The sequence below is a fragment of the Amblyomma americanum genome, chromosome 3, assembly GCF_052857255.1.
Source record: "Amblyomma americanum isolate KBUSLIRL-KWMA chromosome 3, ASM5285725v1, whole genome shotgun sequence".
Taxonomy (NCBI): Eukaryota; Metazoa; Arthropoda; class Arachnida; order Ixodida; family Ixodidae; genus Amblyomma; species Amblyomma americanum.
In genome coordinates this window covers 123534419-123552072 of record NC_135499.1, presented here as the reverse complement: position 1 = coordinate 123552072, position 17654 = coordinate 123534419, and the positions used below count along the sequence as shown (strand labels likewise).

At 44.8% G+C, this 17654-nt stretch overlaps 1 protein-coding gene across 16 annotated transcripts in view; it reads right to left on the bottom strand.

The window, feature by feature from the left end:
• The window catches only part of Ziz (dedicator of cytokinesis protein Ziz), a 176938-nt gene that overhangs the window by 27137 nt on the left and 132147 nt on the right, over positions 1-17654 (bottom strand). For all 16 annotated transcript variants that reach the window (XM_077657805.1, XM_077657807.1, XM_077657808.1 and 13 more), the window contains 7 exons: positions 16788-16966; positions 15285-15633; positions 5330-5516; positions 4482-4600; positions 2482-2548; positions 2271-2324; positions 534-646 (listed from right to left, as the gene is read on the bottom strand). In XM_077657805.1, coding sequence (XP_077513931.1) covers positions 534-646; positions 2271-2324; positions 2482-2548; positions 4482-4600; positions 5330-5516; positions 15285-15633; positions 16788-16966 — 1068 coding nt within the window. The remainder of the gene's footprint in view (positions 1-533; positions 647-2270; positions 2325-2481; positions 2549-4481; positions 4601-5329; positions 5517-15284; positions 15634-16787; positions 16967-17654) is intronic.

The window sequence follows — 17654 nt, the reverse complement described above, 5'->3', positions numbered from 1 at the left end:
GACATTTATCACGTTAGTGCTCCTGCACCCTGATCCTTGTCAGGTAAGCACAGAAAACTCCATCCATCAGCTAGAGGCATAGGATTCAAGAGCTCTAACTCAGGTTTATCTACACGTCAAAGGATGCCAATTTCCCGAACAACATTAGACGCTGAACTTCCCAGCCACTGTGTACAATCCTGTTTGCAATGGTTAGGCGCTCTCTTCACAAGTCAATCACAAAAATCAAATGGCACAAGAATCATAGCATTGTAGTTTTCACAAACCAACAAGGAACTATCTGCAAGGAACACTGATTGCATCCCACAAAACTTAACAGCTATCCTTTTCCACAAATGACTTTTCCACCTTTTCCATCTCTTTAGAGTGAACAGCAGGTGCAACTTACTGGCTTACAGTGCATCTGTTTGCAGAAAGATGGTTTCGTCATGAACTTGTCAATGACAGCGATGTTTGTCGTTACTAGCCAAACAAACCCTTAAGCACTAAAGACATCTAAAACCAACAAATAGAAGGTGAAGCAACGTACTCACCCATAGCTGCATTCTCACTGTAGGTGCTGTTGCACCTTTGGGCAAAACTGGGTGGAGCTGTTCTGGCAGGAAGAGTCATAGCCTTGGCCTGGGAGCTCGAGCCCTGCTGATTCCTTTTTTAACAAAAGAATGGCACAATTAACACACTCGTTTTGAAATGAGCAAGCTTGAGCAGCAACGGAAGAATTACCTGTTGTATATAGACATGAATACAGCGGAGATGGCTGACATCACGTCAAGAGAATGGTGTTCAATCATTTCTACAGCTACTGTTAAAATGCATCCATCCACATATTAGGTCCTTTATTAACTCCCATTCACATTCATGCCTGCAGCTCTTAAGTGGTACTGGCTGAAGCCCACATTACTGTATTTACACAATTGTAAGTCGACCTATTTTTCAAAATTTGAAAATCTGAAGTGGGAGGGGGGGGGTGTCGACTTAAAATCGAAACCAAAGCATCGCACCATAAATAAAGGCAAGACAAACGAGATATCAGGCATGCTACAGCGTGGTTACATTTTTGCCGCATGGCTCCGTCGCATCACTCTTGGTGCTGGCCTTCACCAGCTGCTATGTCAACGCGCAGAACCAGCATACCCACCCCACACGCAGTGGCCAATGGTGGCTGTTGATAAGCAGAAAATCGGCGCCAGCCCACTCCCCACACGTGGCTGTAGATTGCGGCTGCTGATAAACAGCTGCAGCCCAATAATGCACTCAAGTTCTACTCTTAACAGGCGTCGCCCAAGCTTTTTTTTTGGTTTACTTTCAACCACGCATCCGGCGCTCAAGGGAACGTCGACAGTTGATAGAAGGGCCGCTGTTCCAATCGCGGCGGCACCGCCACTCGGAACCGCAGTGGCGCAAGGGAGTGTCAGTAGCCGACGGAACAGCCGACGCCGTTTCCGCGTAGTTTCTCTTTGGCTCCGACGCAGTTGACTACTTCCGGCCACATTTCAGACGTTTTTAATGAAGCACTTCGTCATTTGTCATTTGTGCTCCAGGTGCGGTAAGTGACCGGCGCTCATTAACGGCTGCATTCAAGATGGCTGTCATTCTTTACACTGAAGAAACGAACAACTGCGCGCCGAGCCGCAAGTTCGATGTTCGCAACGGGTAATACAGGTGTGGCAGCTGCAACGAGGCATAATTTTCAGCTGTTCCACGCGATGCCATGATGTGGCTGTTTGCAAACAGTGGGATTTCGCTGCTTGAAGATATCAGAACGACGAGCTGTGGGACCGCAGCAGCGATCACGACGGCAGCGCTAGTGAGGACAATGGCACAAGTGTGGATGAGTAGTACAGTGACTAATACATTTTCGTTTTGGAATGTGCCCACAGGCGCACCCGCGTGTGGCAGCCGATAGCAGCTGGCGATAAGTGAAGGCCGCAGGATAGTGCTTTCGCGTTCTATTATTAAAGGCCAAGCGAAAACGACCACTAAGTTTTTTTTTTCTTTTTTTTCAGAAATGTGATGTGGGGAGTCGACTTACATTCAAGTTGACTTACAATCATGTAAATACGGTACACCACAACCCTTGCTACAGAAGCAGAGCATAAATTTTGGCCAGCTGGTTCTGCTTAATGGATATGGGTTGCGGCACATGACGCAAGAGATGTGAAGCAAAAGGACACACACCGCACTATGTACACTGTTTACGCATGCCCTACACATCTTTTCTAGGTTGGACACAACACTACAGTGAAGGTGTTAAGGTTTCAAATACTTACCGTCCCTTGAGGATGTGCTTCTTGCCCATGTACCTGAACTGATGCAGGCAAAGCCTGCGTGGTAAAAGAAAAACAAACATAAAAATTTATGCAATTACCAGAGAAAAGAGAGCTTGCAAGTAATACTTTTTTACTGTCAGTAAAAACCTTAAGAGCAACATGGACATCCATGTGAAAGAGATCAAAAGGAAACAAAAGAACATGTACTTACTCCAAGAGGTGAAAGAAGTCGAGTAAGTCACAGTCTCGGCACTGCTGCCACCATCCAATCAGTAGGTCTGAAAAAGTAAAAATACGCAACAAACATGCTTGCATATATGTCCTTTCAAAACCTGCAGATCACTTCGCCCAATGCAAAAAAAAGCACAATTTATGTTTTCTGGAATAATGCTATTCGCTTTAGATTCAATCAAACAGCTACCGTATTTACACGATTGTAAGTCAACCTATTTTTCAAAATTTTAAAATCCAAAGTGGGGGGGGTTGGCTTACAATCAAAACGAAAACATGACACTGTAAGCACAGGTGAGACAAACGAGATATCGGGCATGCTACAGCGTGGTTTCATTTTTGCGTGGTTGCATCGCTCTTGGTGCTAGCCTTGAGCAGCTGCTATGTCAATGCGCAGAACTGGCATCCCCTCCCCACATGGGCGGCGGCTGATGGCGGCTGTAGATAGGCAGCAAACTGGCACCCCACACTCCCCACACGTGGCTGCAGACTGAGGCTGCTGATACGCGGCAGCGGCCCGATAAAGCAATCGCGTTCTATGGGAAGCTCAAGTGTCCAGCACGTTTTCTTTTTACTTTCAAATGCGTGCTCGGCGCTCAAGGGAGCGTTGATAGTTGATGGAACGGCCGCTGTTGAAATCGAGGCAGCACCCCCACTCGGAATGGCAGTGGCGCCAGGGAGTGTCAGTAAGCGACGGAAGAGCAGACGCCATTCACGCGTAGTTTCTCTGGCTATGACGTATTTGACTACTGCTGGCCACGTTTCACAAGTTTTAATGTAGTGCTTCTACAGTCGTCATTTGTGCTCCGTGTCCGGTATGCCACCGGCGCTCGTTCATGGCTACATTCAAGATGGCTGTCATTCTTACACCAAAGAAATGAGCAACTGCACGCCGGGCCGCAAGTTCGACGTTCGCAACGGGTGATACAGATGTGGCAGCTGCAGCGAGGAAAATTTTCAGCTGTTCCACACGATGTGATGTGGCTGTTTGCGAAGTGCAGGATTTCACTGGACGACAATGTTAGAACGATGTGCTGTGGGGCCGCAGCAGCGATCACGATGGCAGCGCTAGTGAGGAGGATGGCGCAAGTGTGGACGAGTAGTCCAGTGACACATTCTCATTTTGGACTGTGCCCACGGGCACGGCCACGCGCAGCAGCCGATAGCGGCTGGCGATAAATGGTGGCCGCTGGATAACGCTATCGCGTTCAACTATTCAAGGCCAAGCTTAAACAACCTTTAAGTTTTTTTGTTTTTTTTCGGAAATGTGATTTGGGGGCGTCGACTTACATTCGAGTCGACTTACAATCGTGTAAATAAACTAATCTATATAGCAGCATTATGCCAACTCCGGCAAGATAAATGAACCTAGAAATAAATTTGAAAAAAAAAATCTAAATGGTTATGAAAAATTTTGAAATCTATGCATTGCCCCGATGCACCAGCCCAAAACAAATCTCTCATAAGCAGTGAGAAAATATTCACACTAAATGTGGTACTTGGGCATTTACCATCCCAGAATGGAGAGATCTGATACAGCAATTTTAGGCCCAGTAGCCAAATGCCAAAGCCACTGAGCCATGGCAGGCAAATTTTACACTAAATTAGTGCCACCTATTTACGAGTCAAATTTTTCATGTTCTCCAAATCTCCTGTCATAGTAAAAAAAGCTGTGTGATAACTCTTCCATAGGTTGTAGCCAATAACCTTCCCTAAAGGTTCCAACAACAGCTACTGGTAGTTTAATAATTGACTGATTTTAAACTGTGCTGGAGTAAAGGATGATTCCTCACTAAAGTAAAAGTTTCTTTTCTTCTCTTTTACATCCAGAGTGAGTGCAGTCGGTAACAAATCACAGAACACATTCAGCAACCTGCATTTCGAGTACGTACATTTTAACAAAGACTCATCCTTACATATCTGCTAAGCCCATTTTACACAAGGGGAAAAAAAGGTGTGCTTAGTAACAATTTCACAAACCTTCGTTGAGCTGCTTGATGAGGTAGAGGAAACAGACCAGGAGGTCCTTGATCTCGGAGGGCTCAAACTTGTCATACCTAACAATGCCTGTGGGGCTCGCAAATGGCAAGGACTGTGACCTACCAACACAAAAAGTCAGAGAGGCATTCATTAGTTCACACCACAAACACAGTACAAAATGCATAAAGTTATCATAGTACCAAGAGCCTATTTCCGGTTCTTTTCTAATGAAGAGCACAAAAAGTGGTACGAGGGCAAACTTTTAATAGCAAGCATTTTTTCAAGCCATTTCACAGTATTTCTTTATCACTACATTGTCATCTATTTTCTGGTTACCTATTTTGAAACCTGTCTACTTCCAAAATGTGTGTTTGCTAATCACCAAGCATAAAAATAATCAATTTCCAGACATATGACTAATATTCCTTATTTCTCATGTTATAACTGGTCGGCTTGCAGTGGGCTACTGAATGTTCACAAGAGGAGCAGCATTCAACACAGAACAACTGAACCTTGGCTGACCAATGAAAAACAAACATGCTCCAGCAGGAAGCTCTAAAGATGTTGTCATATAAAACAGATTCCAAAAGGTGGGCCAGGCAGTAGTACTCTCTTCTTGTTTCGGAAAAAAAAAAACAGCCAGTAAGAGCACTTCATATTCGGCGATGCAACAAAAGCCAATGAAATGCAGCAGAAGCCATAGAGCCGGATGGTGCTGTCAAACTTTACAAATGCAAAAAAGAAGCTCCAGAGTTTCAGGAATCCCTTTTGAGGGTGTCATTCGCACAGTGCTTCCAACCAACATAGTACAGCATACACAGCAGTCGACACTGTTCCATGTCACTCACCTAGCATGACCTTTGCTCACAAGACTCCCATCCCGTGTGAAACACAGCTGCCCAGCTCCGACATCCCCATTGCGCACTGGCGCATCGATCTCCTTGGCAGACGAGCTGGACGGTGTGGATGATTCGCTCTCCAACGACGTGCAAGAGCCGTTGGTGGCAAAGGTTACTCCCATGTGTGGAAGTGGGGCTGCAGCAGAAGAAGAATTGAGATTAACATGAAATGAATAACAAAAAAAGAGAGACCAGGATTAAAAACACAAAAGCATGCCATATATATCAGCAGCTGCAGCAGCTTTGTTGGTTCCAGAACATAAGACAACTATTACCAGAACAAAGGCAGTGGCCAAGGCACTTGTGGTGCAACTTTCCTTGGTTTCTACTGTAGTAGGTTCTGAACCTTGTTTTCATTGTTAGAAATAAACCTAATGTATAACCTAATGCATAACTAAACATGCCCCACGACAGCATCGCATGAGTGCCAAAAAACTGGGCCAAGAGAACAAGTCATTACTTAAACAAGGCACTTTACAGGTAAACCTGTGACCACTGACAAAGGAGCAAGTAGAGCATGGTATAAGCACGAATACGAGAGCGAATGACTAGCAAATATTTTGAACGATCTTCAAATAACAAGAGCGGTACACTAAGAATGCATGTCCTCCATAAAGTCCAACGATGAGTGACCTCGGTGGACCATGGGACGTAACATGTCCTCCAAGATGTTACCTAAGTACTATATAATCCAAGATATATAAGGTCAGTAGGAATCCACACACTGAACAAAAATATGTGTTTAGCAACAGGTTCTGCTAACTGGCAAATGGTTGAAAGTGTTGAAGATATCGAGCAGTCTAGTACAAAAAATCTCACATCTCTAAGCCATTTAGACTTCAACATTTCTACCTAAGCAACAATCCACTTACACAAGATCCAGTGAAGTATTCCTCAAAGCAAACTAAGATGCATTTTATAGATACACATAGAGAAAGCATGAGGTTTATCTGTATTCCACAAGCAGTATGCCAACGAGGAGAAAAAAGTAAAGAGTGTAATATCCAGTTTTACAAACAATGCTTAGGGCCCTTAATTTTTATTCTATTTTAAGTTCCGCGGTTTGAGCCCTCCTGTGTGTTAATGCATGCAGCTTTTCGCACAGCAGCAGTTGCCATGCCGCCGCTTCTTGCCCAGATCCTTTGCGCGTCATGCTGCACAGTTCTGTGCCCGTCCGCCATTTTTTTCCCCCTTCAGTTCCCTAGTCCTCACGGATCTTTCTCTGCTATCTCTTCTTTTTTAACGGCCTGCACTGCCTTCTCTCCACATTTGCAGCAACTCTTTCTCGCCAGTAAGTGCCACGTTCTGCCAACGCTGTTCAAAAGTTGGCTTTTCCTCATATCTCACAAGCCTAGTGAATGAGCTTGCTGTGGTCACATCAAAAACAGCGAAAACAAATCTAGGTTATATTCATAGTTTGGTTCCAAATATAAGGCGAGGTACTTTCTGAAGGACTTCTTGTTGGGCTAGTTGGTGGATGGTTGTCCTTAAGGCGAGTTGTGCACACAAAAAGACAGACACAGGAAGAACACAGGAAGACCGGAAAGAGCGCTGTTTACTGTTCTACGCTTGTCCACAAATGCAACCAAACAGACATACTTAATAGAGAGACATGAACATGAAGCCTGAAGCAGATTACTGAAGGAAAAAAATCTGCATTATAATTGTACAAAAATCATAATACTGCTTTTGACAGGCGCTAGTACCATATGACTCATGTGGATGAAGGAGCAAGCATGTCAAATGCCATCAGCAGAACTTAATTCATTACCAGAACGTACGTTTCAAGAGAATTCACAAGATGAACACTACCAAATCATGTTCCCATCATGCTTTTGTTTCCACTGATGTCCACAAATAAAATTCCGTGAAGAATGCTAAAATGCGCGATTTTTAGCAGAATAGTGCAAAGCTAGGCCCTTAACAACGCTTGTCCACAAATGCAACCAAACAAATATACATAATACCTGCCACCAAGCAGCTATACTTTCTTTTTCCCTCAGCTTTACTTCTTTGTTCTATAGCACATTGCTCAAGTGAAATAAACCTGGCCACTTTGGCACTACAGATACTGAGAGCAGGCGAATCCTGCTCTTTATATTCAACTTTTCTCCCTTCACAATATTCCTCCCACTTAATGTAAATGCAAACACAACCTGCTAAATTTCTGTGATCATTTTTCTCAGTGAACACCACACAAACTATGCATTCCAAGCTTCACTTGATATTCATCAACCTAAAGCAGAAAACACATCACACAAACACATAAGATATATACAAACAAACGCAGGGAAAAGAAAGAGTGAACACTCATGCTGAAAGGCTGCACTCAAGTGGAGCCTTTCATCTTTATGCACAAATTAAACATACTGAGCAAACATTGTTTCTGCTCCAAGCTGTAGACTGATTTAGCCTTACGTAGCCAACTACAAGCCGTCAAGTTAACTTAGTTGGTAAAGAGACTGTGATATTGGGTGCAAGCCTAGAACCAGGGCAAATTTTTTTGTTTACTGCGAAGCTTTCCGTTAGATGCATATCTTCTGAACCTGCATAGCAGTGCTGACGCAAATCTTATGTTAACAGTAACTATCTGCTTTTTTGCATACTACCCCATGGTAATTTCCTTTGAACACATGGGACCGTTTGGTTCTATCAATCTACTCGCCCATTTTTTCTGAACATTAAAGGTTGCAGGCCTCACAGGATCCTATTGTGAGGTTTTTAATGCACACCTATGGCTATGATGGGTAATTTGTTAAGCCAAGCAGATATGCTGCATGGCATGCTTCCAGTCAAACAATTGCAGTGCATGCCACCTGTAAGCAGCTTTGATACCTCTAGTGCTAATGACAGTGCTTCAGAGTTGTGTCTGGCATAAAGTACCGAACGTAAGACTCTGCACTTCTCAGCAGTGCAGTCCACTGTGCACTGCAATGATTTGAAGAGTGAACAAAACGAACATAAATTTTTCATCAAACATACAACCTACTGTATTTACACGATTGCAAGTCTACCTATAAATATGAAAATCCAAAGTGGAGGGGGGTTCGACTTAAAATCGAAATCAAAGCATCACACCATAAATAAAGTCGAGGCATACGAGATATCAGGCATTCCTACAGCGTGGTTGCATTTTTGCTACACGGTTCCGTCACATTGCTCTTGGTGCTGGCCTTGAGCAGTTGCTATGGCAATGTGCAAAACTGGCTTTTTCACCCTGCGCGCAGAAGCCGATAGTGGCTGTCGATACACAGCAAACCAGCACCAGCCCACTCCCCACACACACGTGGCCGCAGATTGCAACTGCTGATAAGCGGTGGCGGCCCAATAATGCATTCGTGTTGTACTCTTAATAGGCGTCTGATTTTTTTTTTTTTTTTACTTTCAATCATGCACTCGGCGCTCAAGAGAGCCTCGATAGTTGATGGAAGGGCTGCTGTTCCGATCGCGGCAGCAGCACCACTCGGAACCGCAGCGGCATTGGGGAGTGTCGGTGGCCAACAGAAGAGCAGACCCCACTCACGCGTAGTTTCTTTTTGGCTCTGACGCATTTCACTACTGCCGGCCGCGTATCAGAAGTTTTTAATATAGTGTTTCGTCAGTCATCATTCGTGCTCCGGGTCCGATAAGCGAATGGCGCTCGTTCACAAGAAACGAACAACAACCCCCTCTGTAATGCGAAAGCCCTGAGGGTAAAATAAATGAAATGAAATGAAACTGCGCTCCGGGCAGCAAGTTCGACGTTCGCAACGGGTGATACAGGTATGGCAGCTGCAGCGACGCAAATTTTTCAGTTGTTCCCCGCGATGTCGTGATGTGGCTGTTTGCGAAGTGCGGGATTTCGCTGCACGACGATGGTAGAGAGACGAGCTGTGGGACCGCAGCAGCGATCACGACGGCAGCGCTAGTGAGGACGATGGCACAAGTGTGGACTAACCCATTTTCGTTTCAGAATGTGCCCACGGGCGCGCCCGTGTGCGGCAGCCAATAGCGGCTGACGATAAGCGGAGGCCGCAGGACCGCCAAGTTTTTTAAATCAGAATAACGACCGCCAAGTTTTCTTTTTTTCATAAATGTGATGTGGGGGGGGGGTCGACTTACAATCATGTAAATACGGTAACACCAATTTTTGCATGTGGTACTATACTAGAGAGGTCAGCCACTGAATAATCAGCTGTTTTAACAGTGCAAAATATGTGCATTGCAAACAGAGAGTGCTTCCAAAGCACTGTCCAAATAGTTTGCTCTTTTCAGGACCAACTGCTGGAAATCAACTTGCAAGTTCGTTTTCAAAACAGTGACATCACTGGAAACTTTTATCTTATAGAAAGAAAGATATGATTTGATTATTTTTAAATGATACAGGCATAATGAAAACTGTTGTCCTGTATAGAACTGGAGCTGGATTGCTAGAAACAGAATTTATGCAAAATCTAGTGCACACTAGATCTTTTAAAGATAACATATAAAAATGTTTGCACAAGAAATGGCACTCATTTTCACAGGGCCAAACACTCCTGCCTACTCTGGATGATGTTTAAAACCACAATCGCCGACCGATTTTTCGGCCTCTCCAGGGACCGCAAAAACGACCGAAAAATCAGGCAGTCCGGAAAATCAAATTTCACTGATGGAGGTGAAACGCTATGGCGCCCTTGCGCTGTACGATGTCAGTGCATGTTAAAGATCCCCAGGTGAGTGGTCGAGATTATTCCCGAGCCCTCCACTACGGCACCTCTTTCTTCCTTTCTCCTTTCACTCCCTCCTTTACCCCTTCCATTACAGTGCTGTTCAGGTGTCCCCCAAGACAGATACTGCACTATTTCCTTTCTCCCTTTCCCCCAAAAAACCAAAACCAATAAATCACGAACTTATTACCAATATGCTGGAGGAAGGGGTCAGTTGTATTGCATACCTTCTAAAGCACCTCATGGCTAAATTTCGCCACGCGACATGCGCACAGACGATGGGCGGCAATCGCTTTCACAAGCTCGGCCTGGCCGTGCTGCCCTCGGCGTGTCGCCGATGAGCGCACGGGTTGGGACAAAGTCTAAACGGGAAAGCGAGCATGCCGCTGCGGGATCTGCGCTGTGCCCGCAGTACGATTGGCCCAGAATGAGAACGCGAAGAGGGCAAAACAATAAGAACCGAAGAAACAGCCGAAGCAAGAGCTCCGTCGCGCGTGTTCGCCTTTGTTGTTAGGCATAGCGACCAAAATCGGCATCGTATCCGGCGATATGCACTCAGCGGTGGCTTGCGTATAATGAGGGACAGCTTGCCTGTCATCAAAACGCCAGTTGTTTAGTGTTTTACGATAGAAAAGTCAGGGTTGCGGTGCGTTCTGCCGCGGGTACGTTGACCTCACTTTCAAATGCACCACCATTTCCTTCTGCGCTTGCCGTCTCCGTGAAGCCGTATGGCTCCCACGCGCTTCGCTGCTACCTCTTCCTGTATTTGGGACGAAAGACTCGGCACAGATGAGTTCCACGAACTCTGACCACTGTTAAAATTCGTGCGGTGGAAAGCATTCAAGAACAGTATGAATTCGAAACCACGCGATTGAAATGTGCCAACTCGCACAGAATTTCAGTGTCGCAAGTTAAAAGGCTCACTTTAAGCTTGACTTTTGTTTTGTTTGATTAAGTTTTTGATCTCTCCTATAGTTTGAATCAATGAGGTTCCACTGCACACATTATATGGTGGCTTGGGTATTGGTGGCGAGTGCGAACGAGGTCCGAAAATCAAGCAGTCAGTTGCGGTGCGTTCGAAATTTCAGGCACTCTTATACATTTGCTCTATGCGCCATGTCGCGGTGCCGCGAAAAGGTCCGAATAATCAAGCATGTCAGAAAAATCAGGTGTCTGAATTTTCGGTCGTCGACTGTAGACCAAAAGCTGACTCAAGGAAAAAAACAGTCAAATTCATGGCTAAGCAGGCAGTTCATGAACACTTTTTAGCTACAAACTAAACTGCAGGCAGCCTAGTCACATTGTTACACCAGTTTCTGCAACAAGGTGCAAAAATTCATGCAGCATGAATGGCATAAATAAATCCAGATTTCCAAGCTCTTAACATGTGTGACACTGAGAAACCAAACCATCAAGTCTGTCCTCCTTGTTCTTATGCTATGAAGAAATTTCACTGCAAGCATTACGTATGCAGCAAAAAAAAAAGGGGGGGGAGCGCGCATTGATTAAATGTCAAAATGCTCAAACAATTAAAAGCAAGTTCATGATTATATTACATACGTAATGTCAATTTTTAGGCTGAATAGCACCAATCACGCTACTAAATACACGAAAAGTGCATCAGCACCGCCCCCCACCCCCCCCCCCCGCCCCCCCCCCCCTTAAAAAAAAAAACTTCGTCACAAGACAAAATTTTCCACCGGCACAAAAAAACTGAAACCCTCTAAACAAGTGACTGGAAATCTGGAATTCTGCACAGAGCATGCAATCTAAGTTCCAAGGGGTGCACACGCTGGCATGCACTATTTAGTTCACGTTTACCAACACCGATGACAAAAATGAATGTGCCCAGAAACAGATCGCATCAAGGTCTGATCAATGCTCCAATCACTTTGGTATGGTTGAGTGGCATAATGCCCTTGGCTCAAAGTTACTTTTGGTAAACCTTGACAACTACCCTTCCTCAAATTTGTGGCATGTCAACTCATCTAAGCCTGTCACAATTTCTCCATAACTGCTCTACTTCTGCGCCACAAATAAAAAAATAAATTTTATAACAACAAAGACAAAACATTCTACTCTCTCAAAAACAACACGATTTGCAGGTTTTTCAGCACATTATTTATGAGGATTACTAGCTTTTCAGTGAACAGCATTTGTAGCGAGTGAGTGAAAGAGCTCACATTGGTACGACCCTGTGGATACAATCTTTGCGTTTGTAGTCCAATACGATGGAGTGGAGATAAAAAGGCGGTTCAGCATGTTTAGTGTTATTCAACTACACAAAAAGCAAACATAAGAAAGCCAAGCCATCAGACAGCAAGGCTGGCAGCAAAATGCGCCAACTACACATAAGCGCGTGAGAAATGAACAGAACAGAGGCTGCTAGTCGAACAAAGCCCAAAAGAATGCACTCTACGGATAAAGCGAAAAAAAAATAGAGAAAGGTCTATGCTGCACGCCTTGGCGACGACACTGACTCTGCTACTTACTACTTGAGGAATGTGACAGGCGCCATTTTAGCCAAGCCGTCCTCTTCATTAGAGGAAGCGGTGGAGAGGCTAAAGAGTGTGGCGCACAAGTCAGAGAGAAAGGGGGAGAAGAAAAAATATGGAGGACTTTGTGCATGACAGTCACGAAGTTTCACGTGTATGAAGAAGACACAGGGGGTTCTACATGTACAACACGGCACATGAATGTATGAAACACACACACATACTAGTACACAAGTGCACATACATGTATACACACGTAAAAGATACACACACACAAGACATCACAAAAGCATGAACAAGTACTCCACCGAAGTATGAGCACACATAAAAAAAAGAAAAGAATCATAACTTGTACATACTGGATACCAATTCAGAGTTATTCAGGCACATAAGCTTAATCTATTGATGACACACGAGATACATAACTTCGTACTGGTGAAACAAGACAAATCTCTGCGAAAGATGTAGAGACGAGCTCACGCTAAACGATATTTTATTCTCATGCGACTAAACCATTATTCCCACCTAAAATGGAAGCTGCCGACCATAAACAGAGTCTACGAATTTCTGGGGACTAAGCCAGTTCCAGCCGAGCCGCGGATAGTAAACACCTCAAGCCAGTGCCCTTTCCTGGCAGGATGCATGGAGCTTCATGGGACTAAAATTCATTATTTGTGTGCAGATTGGACAGCTTGAAAGAAAACTTCCAGTAACTTCGGGAGCATGCATTGTGCCATAATCTGAAATTGCAGGACCACTGGCAGTTCGAAGGTTCAGTTTGCCACATGCAAGTACAGAAGGCAGGATGGAGTGTAGTTATTGCCTTTAATTTCCATTTTCCTCCAAATGATGGCTTTGTGACTGCATTATGTTTCTTTTTTGCTTTGAGTTGCGCACAGTGTGATGCTGTCCTGAGAAGGGTAGGAAGAAGAGATGGGGCGAGGGGAGCATGCGCTGACTTCTATTTGGAGTCAACTTTTTTTTTTGCCCAGCGAGAGCTGCAAGTTCCAGGGAGTCGACCTATACATAACAATACAACAGCATGCGTTTCTTAGCTTGTCGATAAGCGAGAGCTATACATGCAGAATTATACCACCATGTGACACCATATTTAAATGAAATCAAGATTGCTACTCTGAAAGTAATCACGGGTCGCAGGTGCAAATGAGAAGCATGAACTAAAGTTCGGAAGCTCACCTCGCTGAAAATGTTCAAGAAGGACAATATTGATTCCGAACGGCTTAAACTCACCAGAAGTGTTCTGTGGCTCAGTGGCATGCACGGGCTAATGTTCTCCAAAATAGTCAAGGAATTAAACTTGGCACTACTTAAGTGGAACATGCCATATATAACAACAGGCAGAGGAGGGGCTGGACCATGTAGTCAGCAGTCAGCTAGCAGGAAGAATCACCAAATGTGCATGGGGAGAATACTGAGGAATGCAGAGATCAAGGAAAAAGATTACATTAAGGATGCTTGTTGTTAGCTGAGCTTGCACAACATGTTGCAACCACTAATTATTTATTTATTACTACTTCAAAGGCCCCTTCAATGGGGCCTTTGAGGGCCCCTTTTGAGGGACCTTTGATGATCAAGAAAATTAGAACCATCTTTCAAGCAGTTCTAGTAAAGTTTGCCCGCCCTCCCCGATGCAAACTGAAGTGAATTCATCAGCTGCGCAGTCAAATTATGCAATACCAAAGAGGAATAGGGGCAAACTTTTAAAGTAGGGTGAAAAGGAAATGTCGTTCCAATGCTGGCATATTCAACAGGTGCCGGGGAACATTAAAGGCTCTTCTCGAACACTCCAACTGGCTTATGTGTTAAGATCAGTAGCTAGGCAATCTTAAATCCTCTGACAAAAACTATTTAATTTTAAACCGAGTTATTCCTCTTGTCGGATACAATTAACAAATGAAGTGTCTTTTCCCCGTCAAAGGACCACCTTCAAGCCAATGGGGTTGGCTGATTCTCATGAACCTGCTAGTGTGACAACGCAGGGGGGGGGGGACTATCCCCTTTCATCTGCCACTCCCTGCATTGCCACGCTAGCAGGTGCATGAAAATCGGCCGACGCCATTGGATGGAAGGGGGTCCTTTGACGGGGAAAAGCCGCTTCGTTCTTGAGTTGTAGCTGACTATAGCCTGCCATCACACTCCTGATGAAGTTGAGCTAACTCTGGAACCCTGGGTTCTCTCAGAGAATCTTTGTAGCTGCTGTTTTTCCTCTATTTTGTTACATTCACCCACAATTAGACATATTTCCGTCAAATGTTTTCTTTTGAACAAAAACACCCACACGCATGGATGTCCTATGTCTCGGTACCCAGTCAAGGAATGTGGTTGTGCTAAACAGCGAGCACTTCACAGACGCTAGAAATGCCATCAGACACCATGAAAGGTTCTCAAACCCCAACTTGAGGAACACTGGTATTAACTGAGGCCCATTATGTCTGCCACCACTGCTGCGCTCTTATTGAGTTACGAGCACTCAAGTTCCTTTTGTCGCAAAATAATTGAATGCACTCTTTTTAAGACCAACTCACCAAAACATTCTGTGCTGGCTTTGCTGGCCCCACATGTGAGCAGGCTTCAATAGCCTCACTGCAATGTTTACGCCGGCTTAATTAAATTCACGCAAAACCTGCAGGATATCCTGCCTCTGCGCATTTCACAATAGGGGATTATGACGAGATGCAATTAAAACTAATTTCTACCCACCTTGTCCGGCGATAATGGAGAGGTAGTTGGAGTCCCGGTTGTGGCGTCCTGAGCCCGGCAGGGAAGATGGCCCGTCGATGGCTACACTGTTGCGGTATGACGCCATGCTCTGCGGAGTGCCTGGCTCTTCAGCAACGCTGGCTGCATGGTTCAAGCTGTCTGCCTTGCTCATCTTCCGCAATGGCGAAGTGCTGGACAAGGCCACGCCTGTTGCACCTGATGCGGCCGAAGCAGCGGCGGCAGGTTGCTGCTGTTGCTGCTGCTCCGTGCTGCTGTTGAAGCGGTTGATGTTGGCCAGAAGCACAGAGATGAGGGGTAAGTAGAGGGAGGCGATTCGGGCTTGTTGGGCCTAAGGGGAGAAAGAGAAGAAGGAGGCAAAGTAAGCCCGTGCCTCGCAGGGAGGAGTACTGACAGGCTACGCAATCGGCAATGATTCTCTGACCTCTATGGCAAAACAGTTTGGCCACAAGCAACTTGCAAAGTGACAACTACATGCCGGAGCTCGTCGAAACAGTAACACACAGTGTGGAGAAGTCCAGCTTACAGTTTAATGTAAAGTATTTCTGTGAAATAGCATGCAAGAAAAAAAAAAAAGAAAATGCAAACAGAAGCACTATGTTGATGCACTCAACACTGTGGTAATGCTCAGAAGAAAGTTAATAGTAAGGAACTGAAGCTGCACGAAGAGGAGAGGGTGGCAGACTGCACTAAACAATATGCAATAACTATTAAAGATATTTAGATCAGCTTCAGGAAAGTCTTGCGTTGCTATACTCCGTTTCAAACATCATGTGCAACGCTGTCAAAGCTAGCGCTCTTGTCTGCGCTGCCTGCATCCGCGACCAAAAAGTAGTGCGTTCCTTGTGGTGGGCGAAACATATAGTAAATGCTTTGCCTGTAAGCTTACCACATGACACATTTGTCATGATCTTGATTAAATGCACTGTTATTGCTGACAACACGCTGTCGCTTTGTCATGCCATAGACCACTCCGGAACGGAACAAGCGCAGAGTAACACGCCTCCCTTTATTTTCCCGTCTGGGCTACTTCCGTGCCTTTCACAGCGTTGCACCTGATGTATGAAACGGAGTATAGGCTTTGAGTATATGTGAATGGTTTGTTGTACAATTTTTTGTCTAAAAAAAACAAAAACCTTCCAGATGCCATAAATTGTGAGCACAGTCACGAACCACTGCATCATAAAGCTTAGCTTTTATCCAGGTGCTATTCATTTAAACCGCAAGCGCTATTTATGCAGAACTGGGCGATATTTCTACAATTTCCAAAGATGCCGCCAGAATCTTAATAAATTAGATGATCATCTAGCTGCGAAGAGCACATCGTTAGCTGATGCAGATAGATTTGATAACACCACACGTCAATGTCACAGTGAACAGGATGCAAACGTGAAGGTATAAGGCACTATGTTTTTCCCAGGAATGCGCAAGACGCTTTGCAATGGAATTTCAAAGGCTTATTAAATGGCAAGACCATTTACGCACTTTTCCCTGGTAACGGTCGTCGAAGGCGTGCTTGGCGAGAAGGTTGCAGACGACGCTGATCGCCCGCTGCCGCACCTTCTGCACTTCGCTGAGTGCTGCCCGCAGTTCCAGCAGAAGAGCCCCCACCAGGAAATGGCTGCGGCAGAACTCCTCCGACAGCCGGTACTCCATTTCATAGTCTGGCGAAATTGTTGGCAGAAGGCACGTGGCGCACAGAAAGTACAGTGAGACCACAACAAGAAATTGCTGTCTGTAAAAATTTTGGTAAAACGCCTGTAAAGTTCTGTAAAATCTGAACTTTGTATGGAAGCAGTGAATTTCATTTTCTGGCCAGTCAAATCTTTTCAACCTCACTATTCACAAAACTGAACACAACGTTACTAAGTACCTATATCCGAGTAAGTTTCAAAAATGAAACCCTGTGCCCATTTGCTGTATCCTCGTTACTATACTGAGATACCAGCTTATTTTTCTGTTTGCTTGATACTACGGCAATGCTCATTTGATTGAAATCCACAGACTATTGTACAATTTTGTCCCCAATATGTTCCAGAAAATATGCAAAGAGCTCTCAAAGTACCAGCCCACACTGGATGCGAAGTGGCATCATTTAAAGTAGAGCTGTATTGAACCCGATGACATAACAATGCGATATCAAGACAACTGTCTTTCACAGTATGTTCATTGATCAGCTCAGGAAACTGGACATTGTGTACTTTTTGGCACCCCTTCATGCACTGTTCTTATTCCTCCAGGAAAGAACTGCACATTCCGTGTGTCAACCACTGCTATGTGAAGCCTACACTGACTGAACTTTATCATCAGTGCAGGGCACACAGCAAGCCTACATCCCTTTGGCCTTCTATG